The 21,648-nt window shown below is 49.6% G+C and overlaps 8 protein-coding genes across 8 annotated transcripts; 4 read left to right on the top strand and 4 right to left on the bottom strand.

Moving 5' to 3' along the window:
• Positions 1-795: 795 nt before the first annotated feature.
• On the bottom strand, positions 796-2,070 carry HD556DRAFT_1529794 (D123-domain-containing protein; the record flags this gene model as incomplete). Its single annotated transcript, XM_041309428.1, has 7 exons — positions 796-966; positions 1,016-1,110; positions 1,167-1,295; positions 1,351-1,594; positions 1,642-1,792; positions 1,847-2,012; positions 2,052-2,070. The coding sequence occupies 7 exons, from the start codon at positions 2,068-2,070 to the stop codon at positions 796-798; spliced, it is 975 nt and encodes a 324-aa protein (XP_041156017.1).
• A 49-nt stretch (positions 2,071-2,119) lies between these two features.
• Positions 2,120-3,783, top strand: HD556DRAFT_1496067 (uncharacterized protein; the record flags this gene model as incomplete). The annotated part of the gene is made up of 7 exons (XM_041308884.1): positions 2,120-2,310; positions 2,362-2,511; positions 2,558-2,591; positions 2,649-2,669; positions 2,715-2,869; positions 2,917-3,059; positions 3,488-3,783. The coding sequence occupies 7 exons, from the start codon at positions 2,120-2,122 to the stop codon at positions 3,781-3,783; spliced, it is 990 nt and encodes a 329-aa protein (XP_041156016.1).
• Positions 3,784-6,955: 3,172 nt separating this feature from the next.
• On the bottom strand, positions 6,956-9,524 carry HD556DRAFT_1401405 (uncharacterized protein). The gene is made up of 9 exons (XM_041303829.1): positions 9,315-9,524; positions 9,160-9,260; positions 8,681-9,077; positions 8,516-8,635; positions 8,434-8,463; positions 8,341-8,370; positions 8,178-8,288; positions 7,681-8,128; positions 6,956-7,631 (listed from the first exon to the last, which is right to left on the bottom strand). Exons 1-9 carry the CDS (start codon positions 9,456-9,458, stop codon positions 7,036-7,038), a joined length of 1,977 nt encoding a protein of 658 aa, XP_041156015.1. The 5' UTR covers positions 9,459-9,524; the 3' UTR covers positions 6,956-7,035.
• A 159-nt stretch (positions 9,525-9,683) lies between these two features.
• On the top strand, positions 9,684-10,675 carry HD556DRAFT_1447509 (uncharacterized protein; the record flags this gene model as incomplete). The annotated part of the gene is made up of 6 exons (XM_041307284.1): positions 9,684-9,780; positions 9,830-9,922; positions 9,983-10,108; positions 10,159-10,221; positions 10,272-10,382; positions 10,431-10,675. 6 exons carry the CDS (start codon positions 9,684-9,686, stop codon positions 10,673-10,675), a joined length of 735 nt encoding a protein of 244 aa, XP_041156014.1.
• A 681-nt stretch (positions 10,676-11,356) lies between these two features.
• HD556DRAFT_1496059 (uncharacterized protein) lies at positions 11,357-13,234 on the bottom strand (the record flags this gene model as incomplete). The annotated part of the gene is made up of 5 exons (XM_041308883.1): positions 11,357-12,113; positions 12,164-12,337; positions 12,393-12,496; positions 12,550-12,968; positions 13,034-13,234. 5 exons carry the CDS (start codon positions 13,232-13,234, stop codon positions 11,380-11,382), a joined length of 1,632 nt encoding a protein of 543 aa, XP_041156013.1. The 3' UTR covers positions 11,357-11,379.
• A 455-nt stretch (positions 13,235-13,689) lies between these two features.
• Positions 13,690-16,928, top strand: HD556DRAFT_1275913 (uncharacterized protein; the record flags this gene model as incomplete). The annotated part of the gene is made up of 7 exons (XM_041299232.1): positions 13,690-13,747; positions 13,809-14,471; positions 14,528-14,706; positions 14,760-15,068; positions 15,122-15,708; positions 15,761-16,597; positions 16,654-16,928. Exons 1-7 carry the CDS (start codon positions 13,745-13,747, stop codon positions 16,926-16,928), a joined length of 2,853 nt encoding a protein of 950 aa, XP_041156012.1. The 5' UTR covers positions 13,690-13,744.
• Positions 16,929-17,065: 137 nt separating this feature from the next.
• HD556DRAFT_1496056 (uncharacterized protein) lies at positions 17,066-17,914 on the top strand (the record flags this gene model as incomplete). Its single annotated transcript, XM_041308882.1, has 3 exons — positions 17,066-17,315; positions 17,370-17,666; positions 17,714-17,914. The coding sequence occupies exons 1-3, from the start codon at positions 17,100-17,102 to the stop codon at positions 17,912-17,914; spliced, it is 714 nt and encodes a 237-aa protein (XP_041156011.1). The 5' UTR covers positions 17,066-17,099.
• Positions 17,915-20,284: 2,370 nt separating this feature from the next.
• Positions 20,285-20,994, bottom strand: HD556DRAFT_1218741 (uncharacterized protein; the record flags this gene model as incomplete). The annotated part of the gene is made up of 3 exons (XM_041296749.1): positions 20,285-20,521; positions 20,574-20,744; positions 20,800-20,994. Coding segments are annotated over 3 exons (603 nt in total), but the record flags the coding sequence as incomplete, so codon positions are not given.
• Positions 20,995-21,648: the final 654 nt, after the last annotated feature.

Here is a 21,648-nt window from a genome sequence, read left to right as displayed (position 1 = left end):
CTTGAGGAGCAGAGATACTGTTGTGTCCCACCTGTGACAAGCTTCGACCTATCACGGAAGTTCAGTGTGATTACACGGGGATCAAATATATCAAAACTTTGAATTATGGAGTGATGGAAGTACCCTCACCTCCACATAACGTCCGAGATATGTCCTCGCCGAATGCAAATTTGTCGCACCGCTACGGATGTATTGTTTTTTACGACTCAAGCTTCGGAAACGCCATGGTACTGGTACAAGGGCTCCACTTAAGTCATTTTAACTCGATGATAAACTGAAAACGCTAACCAGTAGACCCCTCGTGGTCCGATAATTATGAAATTACTAGTAGTGGCAGATCTGGCAGCTACTGACACGATACATCAGCACGCAACTGGCACCCATGACAGCTGTCTTACCACGAGTAGACAGGGGCGAAGGAGCTCTTTCCGCTGAGCTTCGCAATTGGCTGGGGTTTGGAGTATGATTGATGCGCAGGACACGGCTGAGCTCCTCGGTGTCGCAATGTGCTAATCGAAATCCATGGTCGTTAAATGAATTTTAATGTCGTTCAAAGCAGCGCAAGTTCTAACTCGAAGACTGAAGAGTCAACCAAGCGGTGTTTGAAAGTTTACTGTGCACCTAAGTCAGTATACGGGTCTGGTGTATATTATAAGGCATTGTTTAGTTCATCGAGGATGAAGGTAACAACTGAATGTAGAGGTGACTGGATGATACGAAGCTCAGGTCTGATAAAAGATCTCCGTACGTGAATAGGACAAACCCGTTCGATCTTTCAAAAGAAGACCATGTCTATTAGTCGTCGTCATTCAAGGACTGCTGAATCTCATTCTTCCACAAATCTGAGAAGTCGTTGATGTCCCGACCGCTACTCAACGCGAGGGCTTCCATTGGCAACATGTTGTGTTGGTAAGCTGGTGCGTTGCGCGATGCGAGCGGATGTAAAGGCGAGTCGATGATACGGAGCTTGGGTGTGCTTGACCCCTGCGTGAAGACCGACAAGAGCTCTTCGTACGTGAATAGCAGGGGATCCGTTCGGGGTGCGTATGGGTTGAAGTATAGGATCATGTCCCCGAGACAGATCACGTGTCATCAACACGTCGAAGACGTCTTCAGAAGTGTGATGAGTGCGCGGACTAGTACGACAAAAACAATGTGACACATACAGTCTTGCTGTCCATGCCATTCAGACTTGATCTTGTCCCCCCAAAAACGCTGAAGCGTTTCTAAGATCTTGTTTTGTGTTTGCGGCTCGTTCATGAAGTCATAGAAATTCGTACCGCGTTGTGATATCCCTGTACGAGCGTCGTTCGTGGCTTGCTGGAACAATAATCAGAAAACAGGACGTACCTATGAGACGGCCTTCACGAACGAAACACCTGAACTCGCGACTCCGGTCTATAGGATACCATTTCCTCAAGACAAGCTCGAGTTGGTACGATGGCGGATTCAAGGAATCGCATTGGCATCCCTCGAAGACCGCGTCGATACTTAGATCGTGTGATATGAAGTCCGAGGATTTGAGTAGGATGTAGACGTCTGATGGAGATGTGCATTTGAGAGGCGAGGATGGTGGTAGCACCCATGATGCGTCCTGTGTTCGATGTGAAACGGGGATCGATGTCGATGGAACGAGCTGACCTTTGGTGAAGAAAAATTGAGCTTGGGGAAAATGGTGCCGTATTCTTTGATAATTTGTCTTATCCGCTCATCTAGATCGGGGAAGGAGAAGGATTGCCCAACTGCAGCGTCGTCCTCATCCTCTTGGTCCGAAGGAGAGCTTTCTGCGGGACTGGAAGTGGGAAGTGAGTACGACTAAAACAGATGGTGATTGTAGCCAACTGACACGTTTTCTGAACCTTCTGGTACGAAAATGCCGTCCGAGTCGAGGTACTCCTTGAATGCTTGACTCAAGGGACGGATGATGGTGCTTTTGATGCTAATGGAGGAAAATGTCGGATACCATGATGAAAATTGGAAGGAAAGTAGATAATCTGGTGTTTGTAGAGGGGCTGTTGGCGTGGCAGACTTTGAGAACTTCGCTCAGTAACCCGTTGACTGCATCAGCATCCGTTTCAAATCCCCGTTTTGCGAACCGCAAGAGCAAAGCGATGGCAAGATGGAGCTGCGTTACGCTTCGATCCGGATGATCAGTTGCACGCAACTCGAGGACCCCTTGAAAATGAGAGATAGGGATGTCGAGGTCGTGCACAACATACACAGGTCAAGTTCCCTCGGAGTCAGAGCGTGGCGGTCCTGGTTCCATTGTTTATCGGGTCGTGCGGGGGACCTGTATGTGTTATTAAGTCGGTGAGCTCCTGGTTAGCTGTGTCCTGTTTGTGACTGAAGTACCATTAAAAGGCGGTCAGCTAGCTTGAGGCAGTATGCGGGTGATACTGCACTTCCGGGAGGCAAGGTGGAGCCCCAAGATATTACTACTGAGGATACTGCGGTACCCATATGGAATTCCTTTGTCAATCTTGGTCTGACTTGTCTGTTTGCAGTGACTCCGTGAGTGTGTCGCCGGTGTCTTGCGCCGACTGACACAGTTGTCTAGGGTTGTGGTGCTCATTCTCGACAACACTATGCAAGTATATTGAATTCATGTTGGGGGTGTCATTAGATGTTATAACTTTCTTGGGTCATAGCCTAGTCTCAACGAGTCGGAGGTGACCTCGATATTCTCACGACCGCTCGCTTCCTTCCTCGCATAGTCTTTCCCTTTCCACCCATACCGTATTCCAGATCCTTCGATACCCTACCACACGACGGCAGAGTGGGAATGGAGCGGAGGCGGTCGAATCCGCATGCATAGTTTCCTCACCGGACGCGAAGCAGACGGCGTGAAACCTGTGTTTGGGCTTACTGTGTGCGCTTATAAAACATCACCCCCACAAATATTTACACTGATCTTAGGAGCATGTTGATCTACGTTGCTATCTGGGGGTACAGACGTGCTCCAGACTTTGAGTTGCAGCCGCAAAACGCGCCTACGCAGGCTCAGCAGATCGCTTGCGCGCTCCTCACGCCTTCGAATCCACTGCGGCTGGCGTGCGAAGGTGAGGGCATTGATGGCTGAGTCTATCCTGCATACACCACAGGATCTGAACTCTGGGCCTGATATGGTTGAGTGGGACAAGAGCGGTAGAGAAAGGGAGAACACAGGGCGCCAAATTGGCCAAAATGCATCAGCAAAAGTGGCTGACAAGGCCTCGGCAAATACCGTAAGCCTGGCGTAGAGTTCCAATATGGCTACATGCCTTACAGGCGCCATGTCAGGCATTGCAAGGCTCTGATTGGTAATCTTATAGCTGCTTAGCGCTTAACATCGTCACTCACCCATGTAGGATTGCATGCGAAAATTATCAATCCAATTAATGCAACACATTTCTTCTCTTACACTGCTGAAAGACAAGTCCTTCCAATGCATTCTCCTATACCGCTGCACAAGCTGATCCACCCTCCGCCTCGTTAATTTCGACTCCAGAGTCTGACCTTGACTCATCCAAGGACAGAGACGATGTCCATCTCACTGGCACCAATTCTCAATGTAAATCTGCAGATGGAAGTTGGGCTAATATTAATGATTTGACCATCAGTGACTCTGAGCGCACGGGAGGTGCTGCAGGCCCCACCAGGCGGAGGACGCTGCGTTACAGTTCCTCACCTTCCCCTCCCAAACGAACGGGCTCAGCATTCATGGTAATGTCGAAGCACCTTCAACGCGCATCTCTCCGCGTCGTCAGGCCACGCCTTGGACAATTCAATTCGCATACCGGATGAAGACTTCGACGATGGCAAGTATTCTCCCACACAAGATAACAAGGAGCCTCGAAGAACAATGGAACGAACGACAAGTGTTCCTTACCAGAAAGCTAACTCCCTTACGAAGGCGCACTCTCAATTTCTTAGAGTCCTCCAGCACCTTTCGTCTTCGCCTCTATGGCTTCCTTTCTCATCTGTATGCCTCTTCTAGGTTTCTCCCGCCCGACAATATTAATCATCCTTGCAGATGGACCGAACCTCTGATACTTTGTTTAATAATCTTTACTGCCTGCGTATTGATATCTCAAGCGTCTCACTCGATCCTTCTTCCCTCGGATTAGTCTATGCCAAATATGTGTTTCTGGATTTCTGCTAGATCCTGAAGTTCCAATATCAGCTTTATTTGCATCATCAATAACGTCGACATTGAGGGTAGGTCCTTCCGCATCCGGTTCCTTGTCACGCGGACTCTCCTTAAGGCCCTTCTATGATCGTATATCGTGGCCTTTCAAACTTTCTGAGGCTACCCCGTCATGTTCGATGCCTGACATAGTAGTTGGTCCAAGCAGTTTGCCTCATGACGCTTCGCGTCAAGAAAAACAGATCATAGTAGATGAGCCTTCTCCTGAAAGAAAACTCATTTCTCGCTACAGCATTTCACAGCTCCCTTCATCAATAGCATTCCCCTTCGAACTCGAACTCAGCCTTACACTGCCGAGCCCCTTCAGTGACAAATTCCGTATTATACGGGCCACCCGACCTACATAATATCCCGTATGAGACGGGCCAGCGGATTATGGGCCCATGTTGTGTATATTCTCGATGATGACGGATGGGCCGGGACACATATTATTTCCGATGGAGACGGGTGGGCCCATGTATGCCAATGATATATATATCCTTGATGTTGACGGATGGGCCGGGTGAATATGATCATTCATGGAGATGGGTGGGCCCATCAGGGTAATATGTAGAGTAGGATATTATAGACAGCTGGGCTGAAGAGAGATGTAAGGCAAATATTGTTATATAGACGGGTGGGCCGACAGGGGTGTATTACATATATGGGTGGGCCGAGGTAGGGGAATATTACATAGATGGGTGGGCTGACGCGGGGTGTATTACATATACAGGTGGGCCGACATAAAAAGTATTACATATACGGGTGGGCCGACGAAAGGGATATCAAATAGACGGGTGGGCCGAGGGTGTGATAAAATATTTATTACATAGACAGGTGGGCCAAGGTGGGGTATAATTATATAGACGGGTGGGCCGACGTAGTATGTATTATATAGACGGGTGGGCCAACATAGGATGTATTACATAGACGGGTGGGCCGAGGGTGTGATAAAATATTTATTACATAGACAGGTGGGCCGAGGTGGGGTATAATTATATAGACGGGTGGGCCGACGTAGTATGTATTATATAGACGGGTGGGCCGACGTAGTATGTATTATATAGACGGGTGGGCCAACATAGGATGTATTACATAGACGGGTGGGCCGACGTGGGGGATAATACATAGATGGGTGGGCTGACGTGGGGGAATTGTACATAGATGGGTACATATATGGGTGAGCCTGGATACGTATAAATGTCAACTTTTCAGTGCAAAACCCCAAACCGAGATTTACCAACCCCCGAAACCCGAAATTGTGGACTGCCGGGTGTCGGGTTTCGGGGTTCGGGGGTCCCGGAACTCGGAACTCGGTATGTGAGACAAAAATATATTTCATACACGGGTAAGTCAATGTGTCCGTCAATCAACTCGATTGTAAAGTATATTTTATTGATCTCCCCAAATTTCCCAAGTTCCGAGTTCCGAGTTCCGGGACCCCCGAACCCCGAAACCCGGCAGTCCACAATTTCAAGGTTCGGGAGTTGGTAAAATGTGTATGGACAGATGAAAGGTTGATTTAAACATTTTTGAAAGATGTCCCATATGAAATGTTAAGTCCCGAATTTTGAACTCCGGGTTTCGGGACTCCGGGTGTCGGGACTTCGGGCTTCGGGACTCGGGACTCCAGAAAGCCGGAAATCAAAACTTGGGACTTGACATTTCATATGGGACATCTTTCAAAAATGTTTAAATCAACCTTTCATCTATCCATACAAATTTTACCAACTCCCGAACCTCGAAATTGTGGACTGCCGGGTTTCGGGGTTCGGGGGTCCCGGAACTCGGAACTCGGAACTTGGGAAATTTGGGGAGATCAATAAAATATACTTTACAATCGAGTTGATTGACGGACACATTGACTTACCCGTGTATGAAATATATGTTTGTCTCACATACCGAGTTCCGAGTTCCGGGACCCCCGAACCCCGAAACCCGACACCCGGCAGTCCACAATTTCGGGGTTCGGGAGTTGGGTCCCGGAACTAGGAACTCGGTATGTGAGACAAGCAAAATATATTTCAAACACGGGTAAGTCAATGTGTCCGTCAATCAACTCGATTGTAAATTATATTTTATTGATCTCCCCAAATTTCCCAAGTTCCGAGTTCCGAGTTCCGGGACCCCCGAACCCCGAAACCCGAAACCCGGCAGTCCACAATTTCGGGGTTCGGGAGTTGGGTCCCGGAACTAGGAACTCGGTATGTGAGAGAAGCAAAATATATTTCAAACACGGGTAAGTCAATGTGTCCGTCAATCACCCGAACCCCGAAATTGTGGACTGCCGGGTTTCGGGTTTCGGGGTTCGGGGGTCCCGGAACTCGGAACTCGGAACTTGGGAAATTTGGGGAGATCAATAAAATATAATTTACAATCGAGTTGATTGACGGACACATTGACTTACCCGTGTTTGAAATATATTTTGCTTGTCTCACATACCGAGTTCCTAGTTCCGGGACCCAACTCCCGAACCCCGAAATTGTGGACTGCCGGGTGTCGGGTTTCGGGGTTCGGGGGTCCCGGAACTCGGAACTCGGTATGAGACAACAAAAATATATTTCGGGGGTTGGAGGTTAGTAAAATGTTTATAGATATACGGAGGTTGATAGAAACATGTTTGAAAAATGTCGTTCGTCTCAAATGTCAAATCCTGAGTTCCGGGCTTTGGGACTCGGCACCCGGCACCCGGCACCCGGCACTCGGGGTTCGGCACTGAAAATTTGACATTCGGGTGTTAGGGTGTAGGGTGATATCTACCTCAATCTACAGTTTCGAGTTCTGGATATCGGGACTGATTATTGAATCATTCAATTGTGGCATAGGTAACATGCATTGAAAAAGATTTATGTACATCTATCACTGAGCAATTATGTAGCCATTGCAACCTCCTCACCAGGAAGATCAACCTTCCCCTCAACATCCATATCCTCATCAGAGGAATCATATTCTGGCAGGAGGTTACCTTGTTCATTAGGGACCACAATATCGCCGGAGGATTCTGGCAAGAGGTTGCCTGGTTCATCCGGGAGCACAATTTCGCCGGAGGATTGTGGACCCTCAGGCTGAACTTGGGTGGGCTCAACATTGAGACCTACCATAGCAGATCCATCCTCAACCATCAAGGGTGTGGGTTCCATGACTGACATGTCCAAATCAATGAGGTTGGAAAGTGTGGAGGGGAGGGGTGAAATGGACGGGGGGGGACCAGATTGATCAAGCAAGATTGTTGCATCGGCCGGTGTGTCCGGAAGTGAAAATGAAGGGTGCGGGTCGACCATCGTGCGCCGGAGGCTCTCATGGAGGCGTTGGAGGGTATCAATCTTAGCATCCTGCTCCTGCACCCGAGCCTCAAGAATAGCGATGCGAGCTGCACCATCCCGAATCGCGATTGCCATGGAATGGAGATCCGGCATGGGAACATCTAGTGCTGCACGAGGCACTGCGGAACTCGAAGACCGAACAGCTAAGTAAAAAATAAGGTCAGCCGGTCATCAAAAGTGTGGGTGACTTACGAGTTGGCGCAGGTGCAGGTGCAGGTGCAGGGGCAGGTGCAGGTGCAGGTGCAGGTGCAGGTGCAGGTGCAGGTGCAGGTGCAGGTGAGGGTGCAGGTGTCTTCTTGGTAGTGATGGTCTTGCTGCGACCACGTGACTGCACCTGGGGTGTACTTGCAGCAGGGATGGCCGGAGTTCGGGACGGGCCACGAGATTGACTACGAGTCCGGGCCCTTGACCTGGAGGGAGACGGAGCAGTGGATGGAGCAGGGGCAGGTGTCTTGGAACGCGTCCGTCCCGTGGTAGACTTCCCTCGGGTCCGTTTGGGCGGGGATCCCAGAGATGCCGGGTTGCATTTGATCTTCTTGGTGGAGCAGCGGATGCAAGACAGGCAGGGGAGGCTGGACCTCTTGTCCAAACGAGTCGCACAGGGCCAATTCTCCTTGACGCAATAATGGCAGGGGTTGTTCTGTGGTATCCGTTAGTTGATGTACTAGGGGAATTAATTGAGCACTCACTGGGCCGGGAATGGTGATATCAAATGTGGTAGTGGCCGGAGGGTCACCGTCCGAAGCGCTGGAAGTATCACCAGTGGACTCCTCAACTTCCGGACGACTGCCGGAGGTTGCCTGATAAATTGTAAGTACACATGTGAGTTCCGGGCGAGCTTGTAAGACTTACCCGAGCCTCCGGACGACTGATGGGAGATTCCTAATGCGATGGGCATGAGTAAGAATAATACATGCGAGTTCCGGACCTGTCCGGAAAACTCACCATGACCTCCGGACGTTTGCCGGCAGTCAGCTGTGGACACATGAGCATATATATGAGTTCCGGACGACTAAATCAGACTTACCGAAGCAGGCCCAAATGATTGCTTCTTGGGGGAACCAGGTGAACGAGGCGACTGGGGTTTCCTTACAACAATGGTGGAGAGCTGGGAAAGGACGACCTCTGGCACTCCACGCGAAATCGGCTACAACAAATTGAGAGCATGTCACAAATGAGCCAGAACACATACCTGAACAATTGGGTCTTCATCATCTTCCGACTCCACAAACGGCTTTGACTTGGGGAGTCCAGTTGACTTGACACGCTTGTGACCCTTCATCGCCGACTTCGGAGGTTGGGAGGAGTGTCCAGAAATCATGGGGGACTTCCTCTTGTTGCTCCCTCCGACTTCCGGCTCCAAGTCAACAGAAATGGCCTTACCTTTCCCTTTGTCCCGGAACTCGGAGGTCGTCTTGCCGGAAGGTCCGGCGACATTGCCGGCGACGACGGGAGGGGAGTGAATGACAGTGGCGGGGGAAGGGACAGGTGCGGGGGAAGGGACAGGTGGAGACGGAAGATTGACAGTCAGTGGGCCAGTGGAAGGATTAGAAACAACAGGGAGATCACAGGAATTGTCACCCAACTGCCTCCCAGGCACGGACCTGCTTGCGCCAGGCGTGTCTAGCCACCCGGGGATCATCATGGCCAATGCTGTGCCAGTTGGGCAACACCTGGGGAGTCATGGAACGCACCCTCATCAGCTCCTTAGAACAGGAAGCCACAATGCCAGGGATGTAATCCCCTTTCTCATGCACCCGGATGATGTCAGCCTACCCGGATATTAGAAACATGAATGGTAAACTAATTTAATAAGTGCAACTTACCAACAGATTGGTGACCTGCCTTGCCAGAGCAATGTGGATTTGCACTGAGCCGGCCGGGACGTGCCGGGCGCCGGCAATGACGCCCACAAGTTGAGCAGTGGATGCCTTGAGGTCGGCCAATGAAGATTGAACTGGAGTAGACATTTGGATTGAGTTGACAGATGTGAGAATGTTGAAAGCAGGGTGAAATCTGTTATCACTAGAATGAAGTTTCAAAGAAACAATACAATTGAAGGACAATGTTGAAAATCGTTGATTGTTTGTCTTTGTTTGGTCATGGTTCAACTTTCGGCAATCGCCGGCCATGTGTTGAACTTCGACGTTATCTGTTATCAATCAGTTCATCAGTTCATCAGCTCATCAGATATCATGAGCTCTCAACCTGGGGTCAGATTTCATGACCCTCCGGTCACTGAATACACCTCAATGGATGTGGATGAGACCTCCCAGTCCCGGATGTCCCTTGGTATGTTTTGTTTTTGCTGATTTCAGTGAATTGATCTTACATGGTTTAGATCCATTAGATGATATATACCTTGGGCCGGATGATGAGTTAGACTCTGATTCTGGGTCATCCGGTGGTCTGGATTCGTTAAATGCGATTCCCGGTATGTTTCTCAATTCAAATGTACATATTCTACATGTGCAAATCCATCACATACTTCCAGATCCATCATATCCGGCCCTGGCAGATGGACTGGCCCTGTACGATGACCCGGACTTATATCTTGGTCCGGAGGATACCTTTATTTCGTCTGATGATGCTCCGGCTGTACCCGATTTTCCTATGGCTGGTGAGGTTATTCTTTTCATCTCATGTTCATTTTTCATGGCATTTCCCCAGTGAATGAATCGACTCCCGAACCTCATCCGGCCACTCCGGCTGTACCAGAGGCACCCATACCTTGTACGTGTATTCATATCATGTCATGTGTTCTATTCATGTTATCTCCCAAGCGAATTCAGAAACTCCCGAACGTCAATTGCCCGAGCCGGAACTCAACAATGACGAACTGCGTGCCATGGTTCAGGAGTTCATGCCAATCGGATCTTATGATCAAGCTGAAAGTATGTATACAACAGCTTGATTATTTATCTCTGCTAATGTTCTGCAAGTTCAAACAATTGTAGATCGCCTGGGTGATTACGAACAGAGTCATGGAAATCTTCCTGCCCCTACAGTAGCACAACTTCTTGAGGCTGACAGACCATTCAGGATGGCATGGGCGGAAACATGCGACAAACTGCGGAAAGCAGATGCTGACCTCCGGAGGATGCAACGGGTAAGGGAGTCAACCTCCGAAATGCTGAAGGTATTAGATACCCTCATTGAGTTCTTTGAGGACTCAAGTAACATGTAAATATCAATCAATGTCTGATAGTAGACATATTGCAGTATACTTTACCTACTCAGTACTTAGTCCTTCCTCGCTGCCCGGTGTTCTGTGCTCGGTACTCGGTACTCGGTACTCGGTGCTCGGTGCTCGGTGCTCGGTGCCCGGTGATCGGGGTTCGGGGTTCGGTACTCGGGGTTCGGTGCAGTATACTTTGCCTGCTCAGTACTTAGTACTTGGTACTTGTATACTTTACCTACTCAGTACTTAGTCCTTGGTACTTGTATACTCCACCTACTCAGTCCTCGCTGCCCGGTGTTCTGTGCTCGGTACTCCGTACTCGGTACTCGGTGCTCGGTGCTCGGTGCTCGGTGCCCGGTGATCGGGGTTCGGGGTTCGGTACTCGGGGTTCGGTGCAGTATACTTTGCCTGCTCAGTACTTAGTACTTGGTACTTGTATACTTTACCTACTCAGTACTTAGTCCTTGGTACTTGTATACTCCACCTACTCAGTCCTCGCTGCCCGGTGTTCTGTGCTCGGTACTCCGTACTCGGTACTCGGTGCTCGGTGCCCGGTGCCCGGTGATCGGGGTTCGGGGTTCGGTACTCGGGGTTCGGTACTCGGGCCTTGGTACTGGAGATTTGGGATTTAAGATTAGGTCGTTAGTACTTTGACATATACACAATAGCACATATGACATTACACATGACGGCAGGAAGATATATCTACATTAAGTGCGTCCCCGTGCTCTGGTTACTCTAGGTGTACTGTCTACTGGCATTTGCAACTTACTCCGGGTCGTCCTCGTGGATGGTTCAACTGTGACTTTCTTGCCCCGCCCCCTTTTCTGTGCCGGCGGCGTGATACTCTCTTCCATTTCAACATCCTCTCTAACTTCTCTGGTCGCGTCTTCAGTTAACCCAGCAAGGAGGTCGCCCATTCTTGATGTCAGTAATGCACCTTTTTTGGCTGGCTTGGCCCGGCGGGGCTTTGGAATTGCACGTGGGACTGCCGTCCCTTTTGGTGTAGGACCTCCCGTCCTGGGTTTCATCAGCGGATGTCTCCCGTCAGCCAGGTCATCATCCACATCATCCTCCGTATGATTAGTGGCACTCTCCTTATCACTCTCGGCTTCTGTCGACGAATCCCGAGGCCCTCGGATGGTAACCCTCTGCTGCTTTCTCACTATACTAGTCTGAGGAGAGGGCGACTTGCCAGATATGACAGATGGTACCATGTCCCCATCTTTGTTCTTCCATGCTTTGAACAGAAATGTGGGACCTTCTCCTGTTTCCTGCCGAGCATGCCAGAAATGGAGCAAGGCAGTCGTGTCCCAATTTTGCAGCTTTGAAGGCTCCTTCAAGTCAACATCTGCCGGAAGATACGTCCGGGCCACGAAGTCATCCTGACTTTGTACAATGGCACTCCATGGTACAACCGCCTTGTCCTTCCCGGAACATATCCCTGTGTCCATGCATTGAACAATTTGTCAGATGATGCAACGAGAAACTCACGATAGTGCGATGTAAGAAAGGCCCTCACTATGGCCTTCTTCTCCTCAAGTTTCGTGTCAGTGATGTCGGGAAGGAGTGGCATACCCTCCCCGTCCATTTCGAGTTCGAAAGCTGGTTTTCGAATTCTTTTTCGACCTCCCTTGACCTGACGTCCTCCATCCCGTGCCCCGGCACCTATCATCGTGATGCTCAACATGTTCAATCTGGTATACATGGTTCAAACACTCACCGAACTGTTCCTGCGCGTACTCCTGCCACACTGGCTCAATGTCCTCCCAGTCCTTCGTCTTCATGAAGCTGTCCCCGTCTCCTAAGGCCTCGTTATCATCATGCCTGCATGAATATTTTCAGATGAAAGATCCATGTCAATGGGTAAATGTACTCACATCCCGAACAGCACCTCTCCCTTTTCATTCTTCCAAGCCGACATCACAAAAACTCTCATCCCACATTGCCTCCACATCTCGTTCGAAAAGTGCTCCATATATGCCGGACCCTTCTTACGGGCGACTTGTGCTTGTATCTCCGGAGGCGGACAGTTGTTGGACCACTCTTCCGCTGTTTCTTTCGCCTTCTCCAACTCGTCGTCGTCCAATTCAGCCATGACTCTCTTCACCGCCGCCTGATAATGTTTGAACATACCAGGATCTCCGGGCTTTACCCCCGACTCGTCCTCAATCCTCTTCAGCACCTCTTCGCGTTTCTGCTGGTAGACCACCATCCTGGGCGTCCATTTCCTCCCATACTTGATGGTGTCCTTCCTTTCCTTCTTTTTCTTGTTGTTGAACAACCAAGTCTTGTACACCTAAGATTTGATGAAAAAATGTGATGTTGAAAATTTAGTTTTTCAACGCAACAAAGGAGCATCACCTGCTTCCTCTTTTTCCATTGTTTTTGGTCCACCTTAGGAGCAAACAACCTGGCCGCCCTTGCTATGGCAGTGAAAATCCCCCTCTTCTCACTCCTTTTGGCGGCAGTCCACTCAGGAAGGTAGTTCTTCAACTCCAAAATCTCCTTGTCTGTGAGCTTCTGAGACTGTGGTTGACGCGCCCTGTGTCTTCCGGAAGTCATGTTGGTGGAATGACCTGTTCTTGCCATAGTGAATCAGAATGCAGAACGGGCTGAGGATTTGCAAGGTAGAAGTATTAATGAATTGTGCGAAGTTGAACTTAGAGCAAAGCCTAATAATCTGTTAATCGGCCCATATTTGAAAAGAATCCATTAATGGAAATGAATTTGTAATGAGCCAACAGGACTGCACAGCATCATATTGCAATAACAATTCATTACACCTGAGCTGATGCCTTGCTTGCAACATTAGTAAACAAGATGAAGATAGGTAGATGCACCCCAGTGCAAAAATCTCACAGGGTGGAAGCAAGGGGCAGCAAAGGTAGGAAGACTTGGGTCAAGGTCCCACTTGCAAGCACGAGGCGACATGCCTACAGGTCCATGCCTAACTCTCCCCCAGAATCACCAACAATTCAGCCTGTTGAGGCACCACCTCCTTGGGAAGACTTTCCTGACAATACTTATGAGCAGGACCAAGGCTCCTTTGAGCCTTTGCAACTCCCAAAAACCATGGCAAGTTCATGTACAATGTTGGAGTGTCATTTAAACTATGGCTAAGCATTCAAAAATACAGAGTCAAAATGACTACCTCAGGCAATGGCTGCCAAGGCAGGAATCATATCTACATCACCTCCTTGATCGAGAAGCTCCACCAGAAGACAGGAGATGCATCATCTGCGAACAGGATGGGGTGTACAAATGTCAAGATTGTCTTGGCGAGCCACTCTATTGCACGGGCTGTTGCAGGAGTCAACATCGTAGCAATCCTTTCCACTGGATCAGTCAATGGAATGGGCGATTCTTTGAGCGGAGTTGTCTCGCTCATGTGGGACTCATTATACACCTTGGCCATGATGGCAAACAATGTCCGGAGGTCACTGATCGGTGGAATTTGTTTGAAGAAGATGAACCTGAAGACCTGCTCGAGCCTGAAGATCTGCCATTTGTGTCCGGACCCGAGTTCCAGCCAAAGGAAAACACCATGGTCATTGTAGACAAGTCCGGAGTTCATCGCCTGGAGATTCGATGTTGTGAATGTCCGAATGCCATGAGTCCGGACATTCAAATGTTTCGACACGGATTTTTCCCTGCATCTTTCAACAGGCCAAAGACTGTGTTCACCTTCAGAGTGCTCAATGATTTTCTACTGGACAGCCTTGAATGCGGCACCTCGGCGATGAACTATTACAGCAAGCTCCGGCGAATGACCTCCAGCATGTTTCCACACCTTGTTCCGGTAATGCCTTACCCTCTTCATCTACTGGACATCATATTGACAAAGCACATTGCAAGGACCGATACAGAGAGCTCATGAGGGTCGCTCGACAGTGGAGGCAGTTGAAGACAATGAAATGGCATGGCTTTGGCCATCGTTCTGATAACCCGAGCACAGGAGAACTCGCATTATTTTGCCCGGCGTGTCCTCAGCCAGGGATTAATGTGCTGTTGTCAGAGGATGAATCGCTTGATGAGTGAGTCCTATTCTCAACCAATGTGGCCTCCATAATAATACTAGCGATCCAAGCTGGAAATACACCCGGTCATTTGTGATGGACGGAAATTTCAAAGCCGAACATCTGCATCCCATTAAGCCATTCGATGAAGTTTGGCTATCCGATGGGCTTGGATTCATGGTAGGAAAGGACCGGTATAAAATGCATCTGGCAGAGGCTGCTGACACGGTGGAAAAATCAAGCTGCAACAACCACCGGGCAGTAAATCAAGCTAATGCTGCTCGGCACAAGCTGGAGTCCACCGGTATCGGGGGAGTTGCCTGTGCCAGACACGGTTGCTTTGTCCCTCACTCCATGGTGGATTTTCAGAAAGGCGAAAGGCAAGCCACATCCACCATTCCTCATTCACGAGTTAACCATGGGTCACTTGCAGACAAATGAACATGGACTACGCCCTTTGCGAGGCTTCCCGGCACAACATGGAAGGCATCACCAGGGCTGTCACCTTCTATGATATTAATTGTCAATACAACAAACACTTTCGGGTTCGGGTGGATCGAAGTCGATTTCTAGACATGGCACCACAACTAACCATCATTCCCGGAATTGGGTTGTGGCACATTCATGGCCATCAGGACAGCTGCTATGTCCGATATGCTTCTAACTTTATTGAAGGCATTGGTCGGATCGATGGAGAGATCATGGAGACGCTATGGGCACGGCTCAATCTGATTTCCCCTGCTGCTCGGGGAATGTCATCTCCCCACCGAAAGGAATGCCTTGATTATCAGATGAATGACTCCAATTTCTGCAAGATGATTCGCATGAAAAGGACTCTATGCCGGAAATACAAGCTGGCGAGGAATGGCATCTCGGAAAGTGGAAAGGCATTCGACAGACTCGATGAAGCAGCACCCTCACATTTGAAGACAGAATGGTTAGCCAGGGAGAGGATAGCTCAGTCAAGCAGATTGAATGATCCTGCGGCGATGGATGAATATGAGATCAATATAAAAAAGGGTACGTTGAGTTCCATTGTCTCCATTGAGGTCGGAATTAATATTGCACTCAGCACCAAGCAAAAAGGAGATCGAGCTTAGATTATTAGAGGAGGGTAACGCCCGCAATGCAGCACCCTCTCGCAGATCTGTGGCGACGTGGATATCAACAGGGTTAGCAATTGAAGAGGCTCAGATTGCATTGCTCATCGAGGTCCGAAGGATCGGAAGAAGATCCACTGAGACACAGAGATTAGACATTGCCCGTCAACGCGATCGGCTCCAAGGCCAGATAGATGGATTTGCTCGGTCTGCTCTAACACATCTCGGGGAGGGATTTGATGCAGATGATGAACCTGAGGACTTGAACGTAGACATTCTAGATGATCTCGATGATGACCCGGCGGATTTCACAGAGACATCTCATACATGGACAAACTCTCCCGAGCTCACTGTAATCCCGTTGCCATCAAACCTGGGTGTTGATAGATGCAGACGATGCATGGCAGAGGATCTGATTCCCCTGGAGATGTCTCTTCGTGAAGGGCAGGCCAATGATGCCCTTCACAATCTCCGCATTTACCTTTGCAACAAGGCCATCCTGTTCCGAACAACCGTTCGGCAGGCCAAATCCCAGGCCCTGAAAACTCGAGCTTGGTCCCAGGTGACGTCGGTGCAGCAGGCAGTCTCCCTCCATGCCAGCATATATACAAAGACCAGGAAGCAAATGATGAAACTTGAGCCGGGGCAAGACCAGCTTCAGAAATACAAACCCCTGCTTCGCGAGCAACTCAAAATCAGCACTGCAGTGGGCGACCCAAATGCCCGAGGTCAACGAAATGAATCTTTGGCTTGGTTTTGGTCTGTTGAAGTCGACCTCGGGGGTCCTGATCAATCGTGGAATGAGGAATGTGAGTTCCTGCTTGCATGTCATATCCCACGGTTACCTGACTGGACCCATGCCAAGTTTACCGAGTCCATTGGCTGCGGGCAAAGGCACTACGAGATCGATGGAGGGAAGAAATGATATTGGTCAAATTGGAGATGGATTGGACATGTAAGTTCTTTTTGTGGAAAGCAACCCAATGGGGCGACCACATGCAGGAATCATTGGAGAAACGCCTTCCGGGTCACGGATGCTATGCCGGAAGGCAATCGCGAATGTATTCATTGCTCGCACAGGATGCGCAGGCAGCTTTTCAAGACCTACAAAACGTGTTGATAGAGGCTGGAGATGAATGAACATTGTTTTCTCATGAAGTCCCTTTTTCCACATACATAATTGAGGCCCGGGAATTGTCCGGGTCAGCCCATGTCGGAGTTTGAATTTCGTATCCATCCATCAGTGATTCTTATCTTCACATCTTCACCATCTTTCACTTGCATTGCCAGCGCCATAGTCCTGTATTAGCCATGCCTGCAACTCCTGCATCCACTTCTGGCACTCTGAATGCCGGAAGCCATTACCGACCCCTGAAGCTGAGCCTTGGAACTATTTCCTGCACATTGGCAATGGCTGGATCGCGGGTCCGTGCATGCATCTCTCAATATCAGACGGAAGCTGCCAACAATGGTCTATCTTCTGACCGGATAAAGTATTTTAAAGCCGGGCTGCAATGGGAGATGAATGTATGTTACCACTGCCCTGATGACTTTGTTGGTCAATGCTAAAAATTTGAGCAGACTTTTGTCACACCACTCCTGCAGTACTCAGCTTCACAGAATATCGTGTCGGTTCTTCCGGTCCCTGTCGCTTATATCCTTAAGTTGTATCCCATGCTAACCTGGAACACGGTTCCGGACGACGTCTTTTCATTCCACCTCCTTTCATTTGATGATGAGGCAATTGCAGGACATCCGTCCCGGATTGTGTTTGCATATACATGTCCATGGTGGATGGGAAACACCACAATCCCGGATCAACCATGGCAGTGGGATGAAATAATGGCTTCCTGCGTCTCTCACTACCAGTATTGGGCGGTAAGATGTTAGCTGAATTGCCTTGATTGATGACTTATCTGTTCTAGCTTAATGTTGAGGATGATGCTTTGGTTCTTCCAGAGAAGTTGAGAAACACTTCGACTCCACCACTTATGGGACTGAGGTGGATTAAAGAACGCATGGAAGCATTGATGGAGGAGCAAGATGAGGGCATCAAAGCCAAGATGGCAGAGGTGAAGATGTACACTGACATGTTAGAGAAATTGAGGAAAGGCAAAGGAGTGTAGTCCCATTCAGTGTTCATTGTATACAAGATGTAAAATATTCTATGCATTCAAAAATCTTGCACCCGAGTCCCGGAAGCCCAGGTCCCGAGTCCCGAATTTCGGAGTTCGGGGTTCGGCGACCCGGAGCTCGGCAACTGTGTTGGGTGTCAGGGTATCCGGAGCATTGGAGATAGCATGTGTCAGTATTTTGCGTTTCATGGTTCATGTTTGGCTGACACATGCGATCTCCAATGCTCCGGATACCCTGACACCCAACACAGTTGCCGAGCTCCGGGTCACCGAACCCCGAACTCCGAAATTCGGGACTCGGGACTCGGGTTTCGGGACTCGGGACCTGGGTTTCGGGACTCGGGACTCGGAGCTCGTGACCTGGGACTCGACAGTGTTCTGAATACCGAGTCCCTGACGCCCGATTCTATAATCACGAAAGATTCCATAATCACGAAAGATGAACCATGAAACGCAGAATACTGACACATGCTATCTCCAATGCTCCGGATACCCTGACACCCAACACAGTTGCCGAGCTCCGGGTCACCGAGTCCCGAAGCCCGAGTCCCGAGTCCCGAATTTCGGAGTTCGGGGTTCGGCGACCCGGAGCTCGGCAACTGTGTTGGGTGTCAGGGTATGCGGAGCATTGGAGATAGCATGTGTCAGTATTTTGCATTTCATGGTTCATGTTTGGCTGACACATGCGATCTCCAATGTTCCGGATACCCTGACACCCAACACAGTTGCCGAGCTCCGGGTTGCCGAACCCCGAACTCCGAAATTCGGGACTCGGGACCTGGGTTTCGGGACTCGGGACTCGGAGCTCGTGACCTGGGACTCGACAGTGTTCTAAATACCGAGTCCCTGACGCCCGATTCTATAATCACGAAAGATTCCATAATCACGAAAGATGAACCATGAAACGCAGAATACTGACACATGCTATCTCCAATGCTCCGGATACCCTGACACCCAACACAGTTGCCGAGCTCCGGGTCACCGAGTCCCGAAGCCCGAGTCCCGAGTCCCGAATTTCGGAGTTCGGGGTTCGGCGACCCGGAGCTCGGCAACTGTGTTGGGTGTCAGGGTATGCGGAGCATTGGAGATAGCATGTGTCAGTATTTTGCATTTCATGGTTCATGTTTGGCTGACACATGCGATCTCCAATGTTCCGGATACCCTGACACCCAACACAGTTGCCGAGCTCCGGGTCGCCGAACCCCGAACTCCGAAATTCGGGACTCGGGACTCGGGCTTCGGGACTCGGTGACCCGGAGCTCGGCAACTGTGTTGGGTGTCAGGGTATCCGGAGCATTGGAGATAGCATGTGTCAGTATTCTGCGTTTCATGGTTCATCTTTCGTGATTATGGAATCTTTCGTGATTATAGAATCGGGCGTCAGGGACTCGGTATTTAGAACACTGTCGAGTCCCAGGTCACGAGCTCCGAGTCCCGAGTCCCGAAACCCAGGTCCCGAGTCCCGAATTTCGGAGTTCGGGGTTCGGCAACCCGGAGCTCGGCAACTGTGTTGGGTGTCAGGGTATCCGGAACATTGGAGATCGCATGTGTCAGCCAAACATGAACCATGAAATGCAAAATACTGACACATGCTATCTCCAATGCTCCGCATACCCTGACACCCAACACAGTTGCCGAGCTCCGGGTCGCCGAACCCCGAACTCCGAAATTCGGGACTCGGGACCTGGGCTTCCGGGACTCGGATATTCAGAACAGTGTCGAGTCCCGAGTTCACAATGTCGGGGTTCAGGGTTTTGTCAAATGTGTACGGCAATAACAAATGTTAATTTGAGCATATTGATACATCTTCCCCCAGTCTCAAATATCAAGTGCTGAGGTCCGGGTGTCGGGACTCAGTACCCCGGCACTCGGGACTCCCATATGTCAAGTCCCGAGTTCCGATTATCGAATACCGAGGCTCGCATCCAAATTATTCAGTCCCATATATCACTTCGCAAATGCTCACAATTGAGTATTGAGGTCCAGATAACTATTGGTACATGGTATTCATTTGTTGGAATGTATATAGGTCACAATGCATGCTCTTTGTTTGATCTTTCACACACTGTATGGACCATCCACACTAGCCCATCCACATGATGGAACACCAGCGTAAATGTGAACAGAATCCCTCATATACCATGCCCAAGCAATCCGATCCCCTTCCACATCATAAACTCCATGTCTCACAATCCTTCCGGAAAACGCAATCATACAGCCGGAATTGTACTTGAACTCCAGCTGAAGGCTTGGCATTGTCATCCGAGCATTAGAATAGTTCCCCACGGTGGTGAGAATGTCGAAGCATTCAGCAATGGACAAATGGTCTCGATGATTTGGGGTTTCCCGATTGGAAATGATGGAGAGGGTGTTAAACACCGATGCCCAGTACTGCAGGGCCTCCGGCATCTGTGGCAGATCCTTGCTTACTGCTATATGTCCTAGGTTTGACAAGGTTCGCAACCCTGCCCAGTACTGCTCAGGATGCATGACTCTGAGTGCCGCGGACGCGATGGCTGCTGGCCTTGAAATGGCTTTGAGGATATTCTCGCAGGAAGGTCCCTTCAATGATGCAGATACCTCCGGATCGGACACATTCTTTGGGATTGGTGAGTATGACTGCCGGAATCACCATCTCATCAGATCCTACCTCGTGTCCCTGTTGAAACCATGCCGGAGATAAATTGATGCATCCGGGAGTTGCCCCAACATCTTCCGAGCCCCGGTTGAACCACTTTTGATTAGTTCGCCAATTGCCATCAGCCCTTACACTTTTTTCGAGGCTTGGAGCGAGCAAATTGGTGGCTTCCCTGATTTCCTTCTGTAGGTTCCATTTGATATTCAATATCCATTGAGTAACAATGTATATTACACACCTGGGTGGTGTCGGTCAGGGCGTCTGGGAGGTACCATGCAATGATGGCACCGGATGCATCGAGAATTGTGGCAGGTTCGTCGACCAACCTTTTGCCTTCATGGCCAGGAGGACACCTCTCAAGCAACCTAGCCTCTCTCTGTTCATTATGCCCGGTGTCCTTCGGGGAGATCAATTTGCTATATCTTGCAATATCCACCTGCATCTGAACTGTCATGCAGGAATTTGAATGATAAAACGAATTTTCCGAATCTGCAGGAAGACCCACTGGGATTTTTATATGCCTTTATGAGTACATCAGCCAAGCGATCGCACGCCATCACCAGATCAGTGTCTAGGTTGGGGGAAGGTATGACTGGGCCTCCTCCAGTCTTCTCTGCCTTGAATTTCTGTTCGGTATATTCCCCTGCTTCATAAGTCACAGTCAGGGCCCAAGTGCGCCAGATGTTTATACTATCAGGAGTGGAAGGGGAAGAACCGTTCATGCTGGATGTTAATCTTGGGAAATCAGACACTGAATGCTGAATGTCCGGACTTTGGTGTTAAAGGGGGTGGAGATAGAGAGGATCAGATAAGGGAGCCTGAGATAATTTTGGCTGTCAAAGATGTATTATTATCCATTGCTCAATGAAATACTACCTGATTGGAAGTGTGCTGGTCATCAGATATTCATTTGTCGACTCCCGGGTCCCGGAACTCGGAAGTCGGTACGGTTGACCCAAATTTGGGTGGTCGGAACTTGGCTTCTTGTAGGGAAACACAAGCCTCGCACCCCGGATTCCACATTCTGCAAGACAACCTAGTGCACCATCAAAGGCCATGTCAAGAGAGCACCTGCTGCTCTCTTCAG

This window comes from Suillus plorans, assembly GCF_016647745.1.
Source record: "Suillus plorans strain S12 chromosome Unknown HD556scaffold_64, whole genome shotgun sequence".
Classification (NCBI taxonomy): domain Eukaryota; kingdom Fungi; phylum Basidiomycota; class Agaricomycetes; order Boletales; family Suillaceae; genus Suillus; species Suillus plorans.
This window is presented reverse-complemented; position numbering and strand designations above follow the sequence as displayed.

Bases quoted from the DNA above. Each gene is read 5' to 3' on its own strand.
- HD556DRAFT_1401405 (XM_041303829.1), bottom strand. From the start codon at position 9,458: ATGTCTACTCCAGTTCAATCTTCATTGGCCGACCTCAAGGCATCCACT. The intron at 8,636-8,680 runs GTATGTGTTCTG...AATTTGTTGTAG, and splicing joins ATGAAGACCCAATTGTTCAG to CCGATTTCGCGTGGAGTGCC. The intron at 8,464-8,515 runs GTAAGTCTGATT...ATGTGTCCACAG, and splicing joins AATCATTTGGGCCTGCTTCG to CTGACTGCCGGCAAACGTCC.